The sequence below is a fragment of the Lithobates pipiens genome, unplaced genomic scaffold (assembly GCF_037356315.1).
Source record: "Lithobates pipiens isolate NorthernLeopardFrog02 unplaced genomic scaffold, aLitPip1_a1.2 Scaffold_18, whole genome shotgun sequence".
In the NCBI taxonomy this organism is placed as follows: Eukaryota; Metazoa; Chordata; class Amphibia; order Anura; family Ranidae; genus Lithobates; species Lithobates pipiens.
The window spans coordinates 281,535,399-281,554,319 of NW_027507758.1; the positions used below are offsets into that span (position 1 = coordinate 281,535,399).

An 18,921-nucleotide genomic window follows, 5' to 3' on the forward strand; every position below is an offset into this window, starting at 1 on the left:
AATTTACTGATATCTCATTTGTGTGTTTTATGCATAGTTTGCTCTAGGCAATTTTATTTTATGAGACTTGTACAGTGAAATTTTGTCTAAGTATTTGTGTCTTTATGGTCATTGCTGTTAATCGTCTCTGTATTCTTGTGGTTCCTGCTAGATAGAGGAAAGAAAGTGTCATCCTGTGTGATTTTTATTTCTGCACAAGGGTCTCCTCCTGGTGCAGTTCTCTGTCTACGATAATAGTGCAGTAAATGTTATATAAGCCAGTAGGTGGAGAGCTCATTTTGGAAATTTTATGAAGCAGCTCCAGCTCTGATAAATGGCAGGGACTCTGCTCATTGTTTAGCTAGGCATTATAATGACAACATTGAAATGCCTTACCTATTTGCCAGTCCCAAGGTACCTTTAACAACTCCTTGTGTTCCATTATTGCTCTGAAAGAAAGAAAATATATTGTTTTTATAGACATGTTACAACAAGTCAATTTAAAATAGGGCACATCAAAAATAAAATAAAAAAAGAATATAAATTATTTTACTGGTACACTGGAACTGGAGACATTTTGATAAGGGGACAAAATGTCAGGAGCACACCAAAAGACATACATATAAAGGAGCTTGGTTTGTGGTGTTGCAAAGGAGGTTTTTATCCGTGGTGCTATAGGCCATAAATGACACTTGTACTAAAAAAATGGTATTGTAAGCGGATCAATGTCATCTTACACATGCCTTGTCTGATTACATTTATGTAATATATATGCAAATTCCGGTGGACAAACTGGGGGGTATGGCCATTCTCTCCTTGGAGGTTCCCAAGGCTTTCAACAGTGTTGAGTGGCCTTACCTCTAGAAAGTGCTATCCAGATTTGGTCTAGCAGATAATTTATGAATTGGGTGCATATACAGTAGGGAAAATTAATCATTTGATCCCCTGAAGATTTTGTAAGTTTGCCTACTTACAAAGAAATGAAGGGTCTATCATTTTTATCATAGGTGTATTTTAAATGTTAGAGACAGAATATCAACCGAAAATCGAGAAACACACAATACAAATGTTATAAAATTGAGTTGCAGTTCAGTGAGTAAAAAAGGGATTTGATCCCCAAGCAAAACACGACTTAGCACTTGGTGGAGAAGCCCTTGTTGGCAAGCACAGAAGTAAAACGTTTCTTGTAGCTACCAGGTTTGCACACATCTCAGGTGGGATTTTGGTCCACTCTTCTTTACAGAAAGGTGAACTTACACAGGAACCCCTCCTCAACCCCCCCTCCCCCCCCCCGGTCCCCCCATCCCCCCCCCGGTCCCCCCATCCCACTGACCTGCAGCTCGGTGATCTCCCGTTCTGAGCCCTGCTATAGCCGTCTCACAGCTCCAGAGCTTAGAAATACCCGCGTAGCCCGTCCTCTCAGTGGGGAAGAAGACGCGTGAATGCCAAGGGTATTTCTAAGCTCTGGAGCTGTGAGGGGGCTATAGCAGGGCTTAAGGACGGGAGATTGCTGTGCTGCAGGCCAGCGGGACAGGGGGGTGGGGGTGAGGAGGGGGAGGGAGCTCCGGGAATTTCTAAGCCGTGAGACGGCTATAGCAGGCCTCAGAATGGGAGATTGCCGAGCTGCAGGTCAGTGGGATGGGGGGACCGGGGGGGGGGTTTGAGGGAGGGGGTCCTGTGTAAGTTCACCTTACAGATTTTTCTGTAATTGTGAACTTACACTTTAAGGTTTCTTGGCAGCTCAAAGTTTCAGCTCCCTCCATAAATTTATAGGATTAAGGTCTGGAGACTGGCTAGGCCACTCCATGACTTTAATGTGCTTCTTCTTGAACCACTCCTTTGTTGCCTTGGTGGTATGTTTTGGGTCATTGTAATGTTGGAAGACCCATCTTCAGTGTTCTGGCTGAGAAGGTTCTCATCCAAGATTTTGCAATATATGGCCCTGTCCATGTATTGACTGTAGAGATGGTGTTGTTAGGGTCATAGTCCGCATTTTTCTTCCTCCAAACACAGTGAGTCTAGTTAATGCCAAAGAGCTCAATTTTGGTCTCATATGACTTCAGATGGGCCTGTACATGTGCCTTCTTGAGGAAGGGGACCTTGCGGTTGCTGCAGGATTCCATGGTGGCGTATTGTGTTACCAATGGTTTGTTTGGTGACTTTGGTCCCAACTGCCCTGAGATCATTCACAAGCTCCTCCCGTGTAGTTTGGGCTGATCCCTCACTTTTATCATCCTTACCCCATGAGGTAACTCTTGCATAGAGCTCCAGACCAAGAGTGATTGATGGTCTTTTTGTATTTCTTCCATTCGCGAATAATTGCCCCAACAGTTGTCTCCTTCTCACCAAGCTTCTTGCTGATGGTCTTGTAGCCCGTTTCAGCCTTGTGCAGGTCTTCGGTCTTGCCCATGATGATGAGGTTTGAATGGAAGAAAAAGATTCTGTGGACTGGTGTCTTTTATACACATAAGTTGTTGTTATTAGCACCTTCTTAAATTGACAGGACTAATCTGTGTACCACAGGAGCACATACTGTAGCCAGTCTGTGGGAGCCACAATTATTGTTGTTTGGTAGGGGATCAAATACTTATTTTACTAACCGAACTGCAACTCCATTTATAACATTTGTATCATGTGTTTTTTCTGGATTTTTGGTTGATATTCTGTCTCTCCCATTTAAAATACACCTATAATAAAAAATGATCCTTAATTTCTTTGAAAGTTGGCAAACTTACAAATTCTGCAGGGGATAAAATTATTTTTCCCACTGTACTTTATGCCGCCCCCCCCCCCCCCCCCCCGAGCTCAACTCTGTATAAGTAACAATCACTCTGCAGCCTTCCATCTACGGAGGGGCACGTGGCAGAGGTGCCCTCTATTGCCCCTGTTTGCCCTGGCAGTGGAACCCCTGACCATTATGACCTGTAGATCTGATGCAATTGTTGGGTTTTGCAGAGGTATAACAGAAGAGAAAATATCTTTATATACTGATGACACCCTGCTGTACTTGAGAGATACTGCTGGATCCTTGCAGGCCCTGTTGTTCCTTATTAATAGATTCTGAGATTTTTCCCAGTTTCAGTATCAACTGGACCAAATCAGTCCTTATGCCCCTGAATCCACTAGTTTATCCCTTGCCAGGATGTGCCCAGCAGATACTGGTGGCTACCTCCTTTAGATACCTTTCGAGTAATAGTCTCTCTTGACCCACCACAATACCTAAACTTAAGTTAAGCTCTCCCATTAGACAGACAAGATTATGTGTATGTTGAACCCTAATTGGTTCAATACTACTTATAAACCTTAATAAGTGCCCACATATGTGTGCATAAAAAATAATAAAATATGGAATGTGTAAAGGTCAAATCTAATTTTTTAAAGCTGGCATGGACCCAGTAAAGGCATCTTTTGCCAATTGCCCTCTGTAACAGGCTACGGCTATATGATTTTGGATGGAGGCAGATAAAGCTTGGTTTTTGCATGCAAGGAGCCCCTGACCAGGTGTAAGGTTGATTGTGGTTGTTGTCCAACAAAGGGCAGTCAGTTCATCTAGCCATGATGTATAGGGGCAGAGTATATGTTTGCAGAGTCTCTTTTGGCATGCAGTGACCACACCGATGCATGAGTGAAATCAATTTTTGCAGTAGCAGTGTGTGACACAAGGAGCTTTTGTTCAAGCCTGTTTTGACCAGACCGCTGATGAGACTTGTTGGGCAACTCAGTAGCCAGGAGGCTGAATTTTGTGATGTGCTGAGAACCCTTGGAAGAGCATCTCTTCTGTAAAATTATTTATTTTAAACAAAAGTTGTCACAAAGTCCTAACACGCAAGTTGGTGTATGTACTGAGTTGTTAAAGCTCCACGTTTAAAGCTAGATTCCCAAAACTGATGCTTGGGTGCAGGCAAGAAGTGAAGTATGCAGATTGCTGATGAAAAATCTTCAGTGATAAACGATTCACACTCTAATAAAGAGCCATTGATGCAGCAAATTGTGTGTTGCAGGTGTTGTATACCTACAAGAGGTAAAGTAAGAGCAGCCCTTAAAGTGACAGTGCATGGTTTTTGCTGGAACTGTGCAAGCTGCTATGGACTTTGTAAGCTGTGTGTCTGCAGTGTGATGCTCCCAAGAAAGGGCATTGCTGAAAAGAGAAACAGAATTATGTGGCTGGAGGAGATTTCACCACCTAGGTAAGCCTCACATGTGCCCAAACAAACTGCAAATTTGGGAATTTGCCATGGACCAGTATAAACATCAGGCAAATAGACTGTACACTTTGCAAAGGGCAGTTTCACTCTGCAAGAGCAATTGCTCCAGAGCTTAGTAAATGAGCAGAAACTCTGCTGACTTTCATCCAATCATGTGCAAGCAATAATGCAGTTGTTTTAATTTTTCTTGCATGTGATTGGGTATTCTTTGCAAAGTGAAGCTTTACCTTATTTACTACGCTTTGGAGCAATTGCACAGTCTATTTGTCTTTAGTAAATCAACCCCTTAGTGTATTGAAAGAGCCAATGGCTGTTCAGGAGTATGAGGCAAGTGCTGTTGCCCTTAGAAACACTGGTGAAATTTGACCAGCTGACTTTTTGGGTGAATTCACACATAGTGCAGTGACAGGCATTTTATTGCATTGTAAAATGCCTGTCACCCCAAGGAAACACAGAAAGCAATGGTTTTCTGTGTGCCCCATTCACATTGCAACTACGGTAAAATGCAGACATGTACCCCATGGCACTGTCACGTGAAGTGCATTGAGCTGCTATATAGGGACATAAGGGAAGTGTACTTAAAAAAATAAATAAAAAATAAAGGTTGTACAGAAAAAAAAAAGGGAGTTGCAGTTTTCCTGCATCGTGTTCTGGTGTGAACGAGCTGTTACACTAGTACAATTTCTTGAATAATGGGAACTGTAGCCTGCGCTGATTAATGGTTCCATATGAACACAGATATTTGTTTTCAGGCCCTTTAACACGGGCGCTCAGTCTGGATTCATCTGTCAATTTATCCTAAGGATTCGGACTAAACCACAATGTATGTCTATGAATGAGCAGATGTCACTGAAGGTTTCCACCCCCTTATATCAATGTCAGTTTATGTCCACGGAAAGGTTTGCGTCTTTTTTTTTTTTTTTTTCTCTCCATTTTTGTGAACAAAAAAAAAAGATGTAAACAGACATCTGTGTGCAGATCCTCTGCTGAATCGGAGCGGAATGGGAAGAATGTGAGTTTTTTTTTTTTATATCTGCACCTGTTCAATTTGTGTCCAGCAGACACAAGTGGAATGCGTGATGGCTCTATGGGTGGCTGGATGTAAATGGAATCCACTGCAGTTTAGCTAGGCGCATAGAGTGCCATTTCTTTCTCGGAACCAGCCCAGTGGGAGTGTCATCCTGCTGTGCATTCTGAGAGAGGGTACTTAAGGTACTGACATCATGTGCTTCTGGGTTCCGGTCCAGAAGATCTTTCTGTCTGTTTAGTCCTGGTCCTCCTGATCAGCCCCCATGGCTCTCATGGCCTGGGGTGTGGATCCATCCAATTCCAAGTCTCGAGCTGGCTAGCCCAAGGCAAAGTAACTGGAAGGAGGATTCAAAGGTGGTCCGGTGCCGTCTCATCTGTGGAGAGGCCCAGAAACTGAGGAAACAACCAGGGGAGGACTCTTCGGGAGAAGGCCACGCATAAGACTGGCTTCTCAGAAAGAGCCTGGAGGCTTAATTGAAAGACACCAAGTGAATCTACACTCGTATGGTATCGCCGGACCGGCTGCAAGATACTGGTACTGTATGAGGGCTCTCTAAATTTGTCTACATCCTTCAGTTACTACAAGTGTTCTACAACAAGTCTGTGGCAGAGACTTGATTCAAGCGTCCTACGTGCAAGTTTGTGGCAGAGGCTTTGCTTTATTCAAGCACTCTATCGGCTGCTAGGCCTAGTGAGAGGAAGGTCTATCCGGTAGCTGTGAGAACCCAGTTGTGAGTGGTAATTCTCTGGATTTCTATAGTGAGAGACTTCCTATCTTGAGCAGTTCCAAGAGTACCTGAGCTTTCTACCTAAACCCTCTATCCTTCATTAAGAGGCTGCGTTTTGTCTACCCTTTTTTGCAAATAAAAATCCCAAAAGCGGATCCAGTGTCAGTTTCTGCAATTCTTTGGGCCATCTACCTCGGGAAACCCCTAGACGCATACGAGGTCAAGAAGGTAACGGTAAGCCCAACAAAACCAGCCACTCCTTCGGGGTCAGTGCTATATATATATATATATATATATATATATATATATATATATATATATATATATATATATTTATTATTTCACTTTTTATTCCATTAGCACTAGTTTTAGTTTGCTTTATACATTTTTTTTCTTTTGGACCTGGAGATCCAGATGAACTTGGAGGTAGGCAGGTGTAAATATAAATAAGTCCTTTACATCTGCCTGTCCATATAGCTGCATGGAGCTACCAATCAGGAAAATCAGACAGCTTGTGTGAAAAGGACCTACGTTTTAGTACACATGAAGAAAACAACTCATAACACCGGTCGGAGCCACTGTAACAATCCAATGTTAGTACAGCGATCTCCCCTGCTGAGCTATTGTGTTCTGACAGGGGGGCGGCCCCCCCGCCAAGACATTCTCGTCAGTGCTCTGATTAGGAGCCAGTCAGCTGCTGGGTTTCCAGCATGCTCGTCCACATAGACACAGGCAGAATGTCCGACTTTTTAAAAATTAAACTGGCTGATGTCGGCCGACATTCGACCTATGTGTACTAGACATAAGGCTCAATGCACACTAGAGGTTTAGCCTTGGTGCATAGGGCTCTGGTGTTTATCTGAGGGTGGAGGCCATAGTGCAGGGATATGCAATTAGCGGACCTCCAGCTGTTGCAGAACTACAAATCCTATGAGGCATAGCAAGACTCTGACAGCCACAAGTATGACACACAGAGGCAGAGGTATGATGGGACTTTTAGTTTTGCAACAGCTGGAGTTCCGCTAATTGCATATCCCTGCCATAGTGTTTTACAGGCTGCCAGCAGCGGGGCTGAATGGGGTACCTGCACTCTCCACCCTCAGCTAAACGCCAGGGCTCCATGTATCAGGGCTAAGTGCTCAGTGTGCATGAAGACTTAAGGTCCTGCATCTCTAGAACTAGACTATGAGATTTCCTGCTGTAACTTCAGCTACTTTCCAGTTGGAATGTGCTAACTGGAAAGGGACCTAAAGTAATAGTAAAAAATGTATTAATTATTATTTACTGAACTCACTGATCCAACGCATATAAAATATTTCAAAGACGTAGTGTTTTAAACCTACCTCAAAAAAATTAGAGACAATCTGTCACAACATTCCTTGCAATCTAATCTTTTGAATAACAGTAGGCAATGCTTGGTGCTGATCAGTATACCTAATATAATTCTTTCTGTAAGGGAACCCCTTAACCCAAAACCAAAACCTCTGCAGTATTCAAATGCTGACTTTTACAAAAGTCATTTCTAATGCAAACCTCCCCTGTATCCAGGGCCGTCTTTAATATAGATTGGACCCTGGGCAAAAATTTTCTTGGGGCCCCTCCCCCATGCAATTTCCCTCTCCACCTACTGAGACATACAATAAATAGCAGCTAGACTTAAAATCAGTTTTCTGTATCAGATCAGGCAGCAATTGCGATTGGGTGACAGCGGTTACAGCATATCATTACTGCTTACTGACTAGTTGCTAGAGGTCCAGAGGTTACAGCACACATTACGGCTCACTGATTAGTTGCTAGAGGTTACAGCACATCACCTCCTCACAGCAGGGGAGCATGATATACATAGGAATGCCACCTTTATTTACATATCAATGCCGCCAGCTGAAGCTATTTACTTAATAATGTCACTGCTATTTACATACGAATGTCGGTTCTTTACATGTAAACACAGGATCTACAGGTGAGTCATCTGCACACAACAATAGGGCAGAGCTGGGCAGCATTAGTACTAGCACTTCACTTGGGACACAGCACAGGAATGAAACTTCAAGGGAATTTAAACCTGGGTAGTTGGCAAGTATGAGTCAGCTGTTTTGGGCCCCACAACAATGACAGGGCCCAGGGCAGCTTTTGCCTTGCCTTAAAGACGGCCCTGCCTGTATCCCTTATAATGTGTCTCACCAACCTATTAGTTCTATTAGTTCCCTTGTTAAACTGTGCTCTGACAGAGGCCTTATTCCATTTGTAGAACTCGGCTAAGCCCTATTTGTATATAAGCTGACCACATAACTTAAATATTGTAAGAAAACAACATTCTCTCTGTGAAAAAGGCTGGGTTCACACCTCTGCAGTGCATTATTGCACATTATGCCATGTGTTAATATGTTGTGCTAAGGCAGCCTATTCATTTGAATGGGGTGCATAATAAATTACAAATGGGCATATGCTTTTATTTATTTATTTATTTATTTTTTTGGAGCGTAATGCACCACAGCACATGGAAGGGTTTCCAGTCCTGTTGCCACAAGGCAGCAGTGTGAACAGTCAAATCGCAAAATAGCACTTGTAAAATTAGAAAATGTTATTCATCCCAGCTCATCAGTAGCATTAATATATCGCTCCCTAGTTATACATTATAAAATCGGTAGATGGAATACAACTCCTGAACCCCGTAACCATATGTTATCATTTATTGAAGAACATTCACTTGCCGCTAGATGTAGAACATGAAAATTCACTTTCTGAAAGTGCTTTTTGATCAGTAAGATATTAATTGCAGCAGTACTCCTGAGATGTTATTTTAAATTATGTTAGAAATGGATGTTCATCTTTTTAACATGTAAACAGAGTCTGAAATCACAGAATAACATAGATCTGATTGTATGCACCTTTAAAGCTTAACTCCAGTCAAATGGCTAAATACACAGATATAATGCATGTATGAGTGAGAACTATTTTACTTGCTAAAGTATTCAATCATTCTGGGGGGGGGGGGGGGGGGGGGCATGCCATTTTTTTTTACCATTTTTCTATTGCCGGAAATGGTATGGTATTGTATTGCCGGAAATGTAAATGTAATTTCGTAAATGTTTTTGTTTTTAGGAATGGCAGTTTTGCTGCGCCACTTTACAGGCAGACTAAAGGGACTCCCCAGGCACTACATTTAAAGGAGTTTTTCATTTTTATTGTTGCACTTTAAGCATCATTTAAATAAAAAATTATCTTATAAAAAAAAAACTTGCATTGATACATGCAACCCAGGGCAGTACCCAGGCCCCCATACTTTTTTTTTATGGCCAATTACTTGCATATAAGCCTTCAAAATGTGGACTTTTGATTTTTATTTTTTTTTAAGTTCGGGTCCCATAGACTATAATAGGGTTTGCCGTTCAGGTCAGAACTTTTTCTCTGTTCCGGAGTGTTCGGCTCATTTCTCCTGAGTACCACAAATCAAAAATGATATTTGGTTAAATTGTAATATTCAAAGCAAACCCATCCATCCACATCTCCATGCTTTATTTTGGTGAAAAATCACTTAAACACCCCCTTGCATTTATGGCTGTGGCCAACTTGAGTAAGGGCAGGTGATTCATGCATAGCTCCCAACTATCTCTGATTTTGGGGGGCTGTCCCTCATTTTGAACAAAGTCCCTGTGTCCCTCTTTTTCCTCATTTGTCTCTCATTTTTAGTCTAATGTATATAGTTGTATATAGAATGCACTTTTATCTATCCAAGTGTGTTTCCCAGTGCTAAACTATTCATACAATTTCTAAATTGCTGCATTTGTAAATTCCAAAGCCAGTGTAAAAGAATAGTAGTGGTAAAAAAAAAAAACCTGTGGGTTTATCCGATCATTTTTTTGTATAATTCTCCTTTAAGAGGGGTGTGGCCTACACTTTTGCTAATAGGTGTCCCTCATTCCTATCCCAGAAGGTTGGGATGTATGTTCAAGCAGAATTTCCTTCTTGGAATCCATGTGCCCTTAGCTCAGACATGCAGGCTTATCTGAGAAAACCCCTCCTGAAGACTCCTGGAATGTATGTCATAATTTGCTCAGGCCTGGAAACCAGGAAATAACTGGAGAAATGTAAAAAACTGTTTAGGAAAAGTATATCATATTTACTTTTTCTATCTATTTACTAATGCTAGCAGCATGATTACAAATAGTCACTGTTGATTGAGAGAGTGAAGTTCCCCTTTACCTTTTGTGTGCTTTGTGCATTTCTTCCAAATTTGTTTAGTAATCCAGTGTGAAACTCTGCCTCTGTAAATTAGCTTCCTGTTATAAAGACCTTCCTGGAATTCAAAGAGTCGTGGTTTGTGCTGCTTGGAACGCAAAATGCAGCTCTTTGAATTCCAGGATGGTGTTCGTATATGCCCACATACAAGAGGAGTGTTATGTAAGTTTTAAATTGGCTGTTAAAGCAATTTTAACCTAATAAACACTATTACAATATGGATATTTCCTGGTTCGATTCCCTATAACATATATGAGGATCTTTACCTACCTGCTGGAGAACTACAAGGATAAGCGGACTCTATTGAGACCATTATTTGATGAATAATAGCTCCCTTTCAGGTGCAATGCCTACCAAAGGACTGCACAATAATATATAAAAATATTATTTTTTTTGTTTTGGCATTAAGATTAAATTTGCACTTGTATTTGTATTAATGCGTTGTGTTTTTTGTAAAATATTGTGGATGTGGAGACAGCACTGGGAACACACGTTATAACACAATTATAAAGTCACCTATACCTTATACCACAGCAAAAGTCACTTAGGGAATTTAATTAGCCTGTGTAAAGGTAATCCCGTGAGGAGGGATTGCAGTAGTCCAGGCCGGAGATGACCAGGGAGCGAACAGGGAGTTTTGTGGTGTCATTGGTTAGGAAGGGGTGTATTTTGGAGATGTTGCGGAGGTTGAGACGGCAAGGTTTGGAAAGTGGATGTGGAGCTGAAAGGATAATTCAGAGTCCAGGGTTACACCTAGAACTTTGGCATGCGGGTTCGGGCTGATGATAGTGCTATTGATTTTGACAGAGAGATCAGAGGCAAGTGGGGGAGGAAAAATCATGAGTTCAGTTTTGGATAGATTGAGTTTGAAGAGTGGTGTGACATCCAGGCTGATAAGTTAGTGATACGTGAGGAGACTGAAGGAGTGAGCTGAGGGATAGAGAGACAGATTTGGGTATTGTCAGCATATAGATGGTATTGGAAGCCATGGGAGGATATTACCTGACCCAGGGAGGAGGTGTAGATCGAGAATAGGAGAGGTCCAAGAACAGAACCTTGGGGGACCCTGACAGAGAAAATGGAGAGGAGGCAGTTAGTGACACTAAAGGAGCAGTTGGATAAGTAGGATGAGAACCAGCGAAGTATACAGGCATGGAGTTTTTGTTTTTTTGAGGAGGAGGGGGTGGTCCACTGTGTCAAAGGTAGCAGAGAGGTCTAAGAGTAAGCGTACAGAATAGAATCCATTGGATGTAGCTGTTTAGTAGTAGATTGTGAGTTTTAGGAGAGCAGTTCCCATGGAGTGTTAAGAACAGAATCCAGACTGAAGGGGATCAAGAAGGTTATTCTTGGTGAGGTGGTCACTCAGTCCGTTGTAGACCAGACGTTCAAGGAGTCTGTATAAAAAGGGGAGCAAGGAGATGGGGGAGTAAGTTAGGATGGGGGGGGGCTAGTGAGGGCTTTTAAAGAATGGGGGTGACTAATGCATGTAACACAGTAAGGTATGAAACAGAGCTATCTTCCTCGACAACATGAAGCAATGCCCCGCCTTACATCAGTGTCCCCCCTTTACATTAATGCCCCATCTTACATCAGTGTCCCCACTTACATTAGTGCTCCATATTACATCAGTGCCCCCCCTTACTTGCATCATCGTCCCCCCATACATCCGAATTTTTCCTTAAATCGGAGTCCCTTACTTTATAGCCCTCCTTACATTCATTCTCCCCGTTTACATCCGAGTCCTTCCTTACTTCAGTGTCCCTACTTAAGAGACTCCCTATACATCAGTTCACCCCTTTATATCCGTGTCCCCTCTTACATCAGTGCCCACTTACACCAGTGTCCCCTCTTTCTTCAGAGCCCCCCTTACATCAATTCCCCCATTTATATCAGGGTCCCCATATACAATAGTGCCTTCCTTGCATTAGAGCTTTCCCCTTACAATTGTGCCCCCTTACATACGAGTCCCCCACTTATCCCCCTTAGATCAATGTGACCCCCAACATCTGTGAGCCCCCACAGTTCTTGTCACTGTCAGGTGCAGCTCAAAGATAGGTTGTGTGTGCGAGGTGGGGGGTGGGTTGGGCTTGTGGCTTTACAAAGACCAGGGAATGTGCTGTCTTCCAGCCACAGTCCTGTTTGCAAAGGCTCCTGTAACCACTTTGGAAACTTTGGGATCCCCAGGGACCGACCATCGCCACTACCTGACAGTCTGCAGTGCCGACACAAGTAGCGGTGGGCATGGTGCACATGTCCTGAGCACAGCATAGCATGTGGCATCTGAGGAAGCTTCCTCTCCTGCATCAGGTTCTCACATTCCTCTGCCTCTCCAGAGTTCTCCTCGGGACAGGTCACTGGTGGTGACTGTGAACTTAATCGACAGGACATCCGCATCAATAGCTAATAGGAGAGGGCGCATGTACCTACCGTTCTGATCCCTCTCCAAACACCTGCTGACATTCAGGTGCCCTGCACCCTCACTGCTGTCCCCCCTTCCATTGATCCCATGCTGCATTGACAAGAAGGTGGAGGGGGAGAGAGAGAACACAGCCCGCGCCTTCTCACGGCTCTCTCCTCCTCCCTCCCAGCGCTGGGCTGACAGGAGTAGTGATGTTGTTCTATTTACTCCTGTCAGCCTTGGTGCCCCTTCCGATGTGGCGCTGGGGCAAGTCCCCCCCCCCCCCCCGATAGCTTCGGCCCTGGGCTCTTTATATATAAATGCAGTAATTGGTGAACAGCTTTGATAATCCACTGATTTTTTTGTAAGTGCCATCTGTACAGCCAAAAAAAAGTGTTTTTTAATGTGCAGTGAGCGCTAAGTGAAGTGGTTAAAGCTGTATTAAACCCAAAAATGGAATATACATATTGCAGTTTATTAATAATTGGATGCAATGGCTGCATTTTGAATTGATCTGGCCAGTAACACACCTCCTGTATTAGGCCTCATATACACTACAGCTGCTAAACAGAGTTTAGGAGCAGTTGTGCATTTTTTTTCAGCAGCCCCTGAACTCTTCTCCGTTATCTTATGTATATATGTACAAATTTTTTTGAAAGCAGAGAATTTGTGTTCATGACTGTAGTTTACTGCCATTTCAAACGACAAATGCTTGTAACCGCGTTTATGAGTGTTGGCGTTTTTATAAGCGTTTTTAAAGGGGAAAACATTTCTGATAATTTTTGAACATAAAAAAATGTTGAAAAAACAGACATTTCACCACATGCTATTGCTTGCATCAATAGAGGAGTCTAGTAGCGACGAACTGGTCCTCTCACGCAATTTCCTGTCTTCAGAGCCACAGCAACATCAGGAGCATTTCCTCACACATGCTCATGATGGGATCCATAGTGAAAATACAAAAATTAAGACCACTTTCTACAAGCACACTGCTCTCTCTTCTCTCACAGAATGGCTGAAATAGTTAATTTACTTGTTTTACTTGCAATATGGGCATTTGGGAGGGTCTCCTTAGGTTATTTTTCAAAACGCTTCTAACCTCAAATGCTCAAAACGGCTGCGAAACTTGCATAAACTCAGTATGAAGCTTTACAATGGACATTTTTCACTGTTGGTTCCAGCTCTCACGTTTCCAGCTTTCAAAAAGGTTTTTACAAGCCCTTAAAATGTCTACACACTGGATGAAGGAGCACAGAGGTGCCTTTGAACAGCAGCATTGTTAATCTGAGGTGAGGGAAGCGTTAGATTGATTAGCATATTTAGATACACTAACACATTGAAGCTGAACTCCAGCTCACACTGCAGTTACACAAGCAGTTACCGCAAACATTTTGAATAAAGGTTTTACATGAATAAATAAAAGCTGATCATTGGAAGCACCCCTGTCAGTGGTAAATGGCTTGTCTCAACATTCTTAACTAATATGTTTGCAGAAGAGCTTGTTCTGTTGAAAACCGCAGACTTACTGGCCAGATCAACAGATGAAAATAAGGAAAAAGCCAAAAAAAAGAAAATCAATACAGCCATCACATCTAAGAATTGTTAAGAGTGCCGCTCTTCCCTTTAAAAATAAAAAATCAGCAGCTACACATACTGTAGCTGCTGACTTTTAATAATCGGACACTTACTTGTCCTGGAGTTCAGCAATGTCGACACCATAGCTGACATCAGCTGGTTGGGTGCTGCCACTGCCATTGCTGATAAGGGAACCTGGCAGTGTAGCCTTTAAGCTTCACGCCTGGATCCCTACTGTACATAATCGAAGTGGGCTGCACTCTCTCACTGGCCCGGCAGAAGGAGAAGGAGGGGGGGCTGAGCTGCTGACTTACTTCGCCCAGCCTGGCCTCCCAGAAGGGGGACAGGGTACCTGTAAACAAAAAACAGGTACCCGCTCCCCCCGAAAGGTGCCAAATGTGGCACCGGAGGGGTTGGGGGATCACATAAGCAGAAGTTCCACTTTTGGGTGGCACTCCGCTTTAAGTTGCAATATGATAAATGTTTGCTTTTGGGTTTAATACTGCTTTAACTATTATTTTACACAACCTGCCATTATTAGTTTCCACTTACAACAAACACATCTTTGTTAGGAGTTTACTTTGGTTTTGTTGCATGTATAACCTGTAGAAAATAAGATTGCGCCTTGTAAAAAATACAGAGCATAGAAGTCCATTCATTTTTGTGTGAGCGCTGTGTTCTAATTTGATATTCAACCTTGAATCTAGAGTTTCCCTCTATTTTATTTGAGTCATGAGAAAGTTTTCATTTCCTGCAGACTGCATTTTCATCCAAAAGATAAAATGGAAATTGAAAATATAACTTGAGAGAAATGAATGGTAGTCGACAATCGTCTGGCAGCCAGAGACCTTGTACAACAATTGGATGAAAGGAAAGGTATATATGATACCACATACAGACTAATCCCTTTCTAAAGTCTGGATGAAATGATAACATGCCCTTTCTCTCTAACCTTTCAATAGTCAATCTAAAGCAAGATATTATTTTAAAATAAGCAGCTCTTAAAATCAATGATTTACCTAGTTTACTTGCAGTGGGAGAGTGATATGCAAACCCAACATGCACCACCTCCAGAAATTATGAGGCATTTAAAAAAAAATTGCATAGCTTTTTGTCCAGTGAAACTGCACATACAGTTGTTCTGTGTGAATTACCCAGCATTCATTCATTCGTTTTAGAGCTTGTAAACAATATTGGGGTTGATTTACTAAAACTGCAGAATGCAAAATCTGGTGCAGCTCTGCATTAAAATCAATCAGCTTCCAGAGTTTATTGTCAAAGCCTAAGGGACGGTTCACACTGGGACGACTTGTCAGAAGACTTGGCTGCCTGACAAGTAGTGTCCCATTCTGTACAATGGAACCATTCTAATCGGAGCGACACAAGTTGCTCCGACTTAGAAAAAGGTACCTGTATGACTTTGGGGTCGACTTGCATTGACTTCTATACAGAAGTCATTTTTCATGTCGCCGCAGCGGACGCGTCCAGGTCGTCTGAGGCAGTTGTGCTGCAAGTCGTGCTGCCTCAGTGAATGAACAAGCTATAGTTGGAAGCTGATTGGCTACCATGAACAGCTGCACCAGATTCTAAGTGTTCCAGTTTTATTAAAAGAGCAGTATTTATTTTTTTGTTAAACTTTACAATCATACTTACCTTGTCAGATGCAGCATCGCTCTGATGCTGAGTCGGTCCCCCGATGCCTCTAAGACTGAGAACTGGGCGATCAAACACTGCCAATTGCTCAGTTCTCAGAGCTCCCTGAGCAGAGAGCTGATTACTGTAGATGGGGTGGGAGTGGCCGGCCTCAGTGCCTCGCTGAGAGGTTGAGCTGGGTCCCGGTCCAAGCATGTGGGCTGATCCCGACCATATGTTTGCAATCTTTCCTGAGCCTAGACCAGCTCTGTGAGGTCAGCCGACACTGAATGACATCTGCTGAAAACGGATCATAGAAGTGCAGAATGAACTGCACTCCTGTGATCCACAAGAATAGTACAGCCAAAGGAGCTTTAGCTGTACTTCTATAAATCTCTCGTTATGTGTGGTGATTGATGTTTTTCCACACAGAATCAAAGTCATTCACTGCAAGGGCACAGAATCCAAATGTTTTCTATGTGCCATGTTTACTTTTAGGTGGGTTTCACTGCATCGCCCAAAAAAACATGCTGCATTTTTTCACAATTCACCAGTGCTCATCCGAAGTCACCATCTGTTTTTACACCGCAGCAGAAAAGGAATCAATAAAACATCACTTTGAAATTTCAATTAGTCATTGTAAACCTTACCATTTTAATTAAAATGTTCAGTCCTTTGGTGATGCTAGGGGCCACACTTGAGGCCCCCATATTAAGAAAGTAGGTTTACGCAAGTTCAGGGCCATATGTGCCTCACCAAACACAGACTATTTGCATTTGAGGAGGTGCCCTGTATACATGTAGTCTCTTATTTGCATATACTCCTACAGCCTCCTTCTATTGATTTATATAGGCTGCCTGGCGACTGTATGCTACACCCGTCACTCCTGGCAGAGACAAAACAGCCACATTAAATGCTCTACAGACATTTGTGGCCATGTTCATGAAGCATTAACATAGGCACTGGCCTGACAGGGGATTCAGGAAAACATCCTGGCAGTACTTCGCCCACTAAGTAAAATCTTCTACATGTTCTGTAAATGGATGGAAATTGGGTGTATGCCAGTGGCTGCACCGTTATAGCTCACAGAGGTTTCTGCACCCAGTGCCCATAGACAACCCCTGCTACACTGGATAGAATATTAATATAGCATACTGAAAGTGATCTAAAATATTAACAAACTACAGATCAGATCTTTTTTTAGAAATCATATTTACCTAGGTGGATGCAGCATTTGGTGCCTGCCAGCTCCAGACTGAGAACTGAGCAATCAAACAGCTGATTGTTCAGTTCTCCATGAGAAAAGAGCTGGAGCTGTCTGCTCTGCCCCTTCAGTGCTTACTGAATCCCTGGGCTGTGGAGGGTGTGGGAGCGACCGGCTGAGGAACTCAGCGGCTTCTCTGCACTCCAGTGATCCACAGAAGTACAGCCAAACTAGCTATGGCTGTACTTTTCCTTTTACATGTTTATATTTTTTTGCAGCTGTGTTGGGAACATATGATATCTTGATAATTGACCTGTCTACAATCAGCTCTGAGTATTAAACCTTCCGTATTTCAAATTGGTCCTAGGGATAACAAAACATTTCTCTTTACACCATATAAATAAATAAATCCTAGAATGGCAGGTTATTTGAACCATTTCAATTCTTGCTTTTTTATATCCCAAATGCCTTAAGGCTTGGTTCACACTGGAACTGGCTGCGGATTGCACAGGAGCACTGTGTGTCCCTGTTGTCCTTTTCAGGGATGAATCAGGGCTGAATCTATAGCTAAATTTGGCCCTGAAACGGAGACAAAGACACACAGCGTTTCTGTGCAGTGCCGCAATGGAGATATGTGAACCGGCTCCATAGGGAGCCGGTCACATTCACCTGCTATGCGAACTGGATGAGGGGAAACCTGCATCAAATTTGCATAGGTGTGAACCCAGCCTCAGATGGGCAATTACTGCTAGAAAACAATAGTAGGTATGATTGCAATTTTAGCAAAAAAGCTTTTTTTTCTGTAAAGCATAAGTAAAAGTGGAAATGTACAATGCAAACAATAAGACTGGAAAGGATGGAAGAGATCACTACCATCAACTTAGAAGGCATTTTCCATATCAATCATTATAACATCATTATTCTGCATGCTAATGGAGATAAGTGACAGAGCTGAATGAATGAAACCATATTTAATAACAAAGTCTATCAATCAAGGCTTTAGTCCCTGTCAGAAAAATACCTTTTAGTCTTGAAACTAGCTGTCACTTTAACATGCTAATCAATACAGTCTGGCAGTTTGTCAAAATGACCACATAATAAACATTATATTACTTCAATAATTAGATTCACTCTCCAGTATCTTCATATAACTGTTGTCACCAAGCCACCACAATGAGCAGATCATAATTTGTACTTTTTGCATATCTTGCTGATCTCTTTTAATGTATTCTAAAGCAGTATTTTTTTGTGTTTATGACAAATTGACACCTAGCCCTTACCTATCATTTGCATTTTCATTATCCTGCATATATATTTAAACCTGAAAATATTTCATTGGACTTTTTTTTTTTTTTTTTTTTTTTTAGCAATGTTAAAATGAATACATTTGACATTCCTTAAGCTCTTTTTTACAATATCTGCTGCTTTTTTTGTAAATTGCTCAACTTTTCACAACCACTTCTCTAAGCTTTTCATAGTCCACTGGATGATGAGCAATCCCAAAAACATTACAAAATAAGGACACACAAAAAGTATAGAAAAATGGCCAAAGTTGCTCTGGCATAAGGATATCAAAGTGTGTGATTTGGTATGCAAATTTACTAGATGTCCTATGCCTTGTATCAGCACTATGTATAGTAGGGATAGGGATACACTCTTATGTCCAATTAGCTAATGGCCATATTAAGACTTCCAAAAAGACTGGATTGCTACAGTCACTTTCCCTTAGTAAGCTACTGCCATGTAAAAGTCAGTGGGGAAATCTACAACATCCTTTTTCAACCAGGGCTTCCTTGGCAAAATGCCTTAAAATTGTATGCAAACCAACAAGTGGATAAAGCCTGCCTTTTATTTACACAAAGCCTCACATTTTTATTGTGCACCATTACAACCTTCTATCTGCTGGCATCCTAACAACCAATGATGTCTTTG

General features: G+C 42.1%; 1 protein-coding gene across 2 annotated transcripts in view; it reads right to left on the bottom strand.

Moving 5' to 3' along the window:
- The window catches only part of SLC35F1 (solute carrier family 35 member F1), a 487,635-nt gene that overhangs the window by 33,829 nt on the left and 434,885 nt on the right, over positions 1-18,921 (bottom strand). For both annotated transcript variants that reach the window (XM_077487047.1, XM_077487046.1), the window contains exon 6: positions 376-428. In XM_077487047.1, the coding sequence (XP_077343173.1) occupies positions 376-428 (53 nt within the window). The remainder of the gene's footprint in view (positions 1-375; positions 429-18,921) is intronic.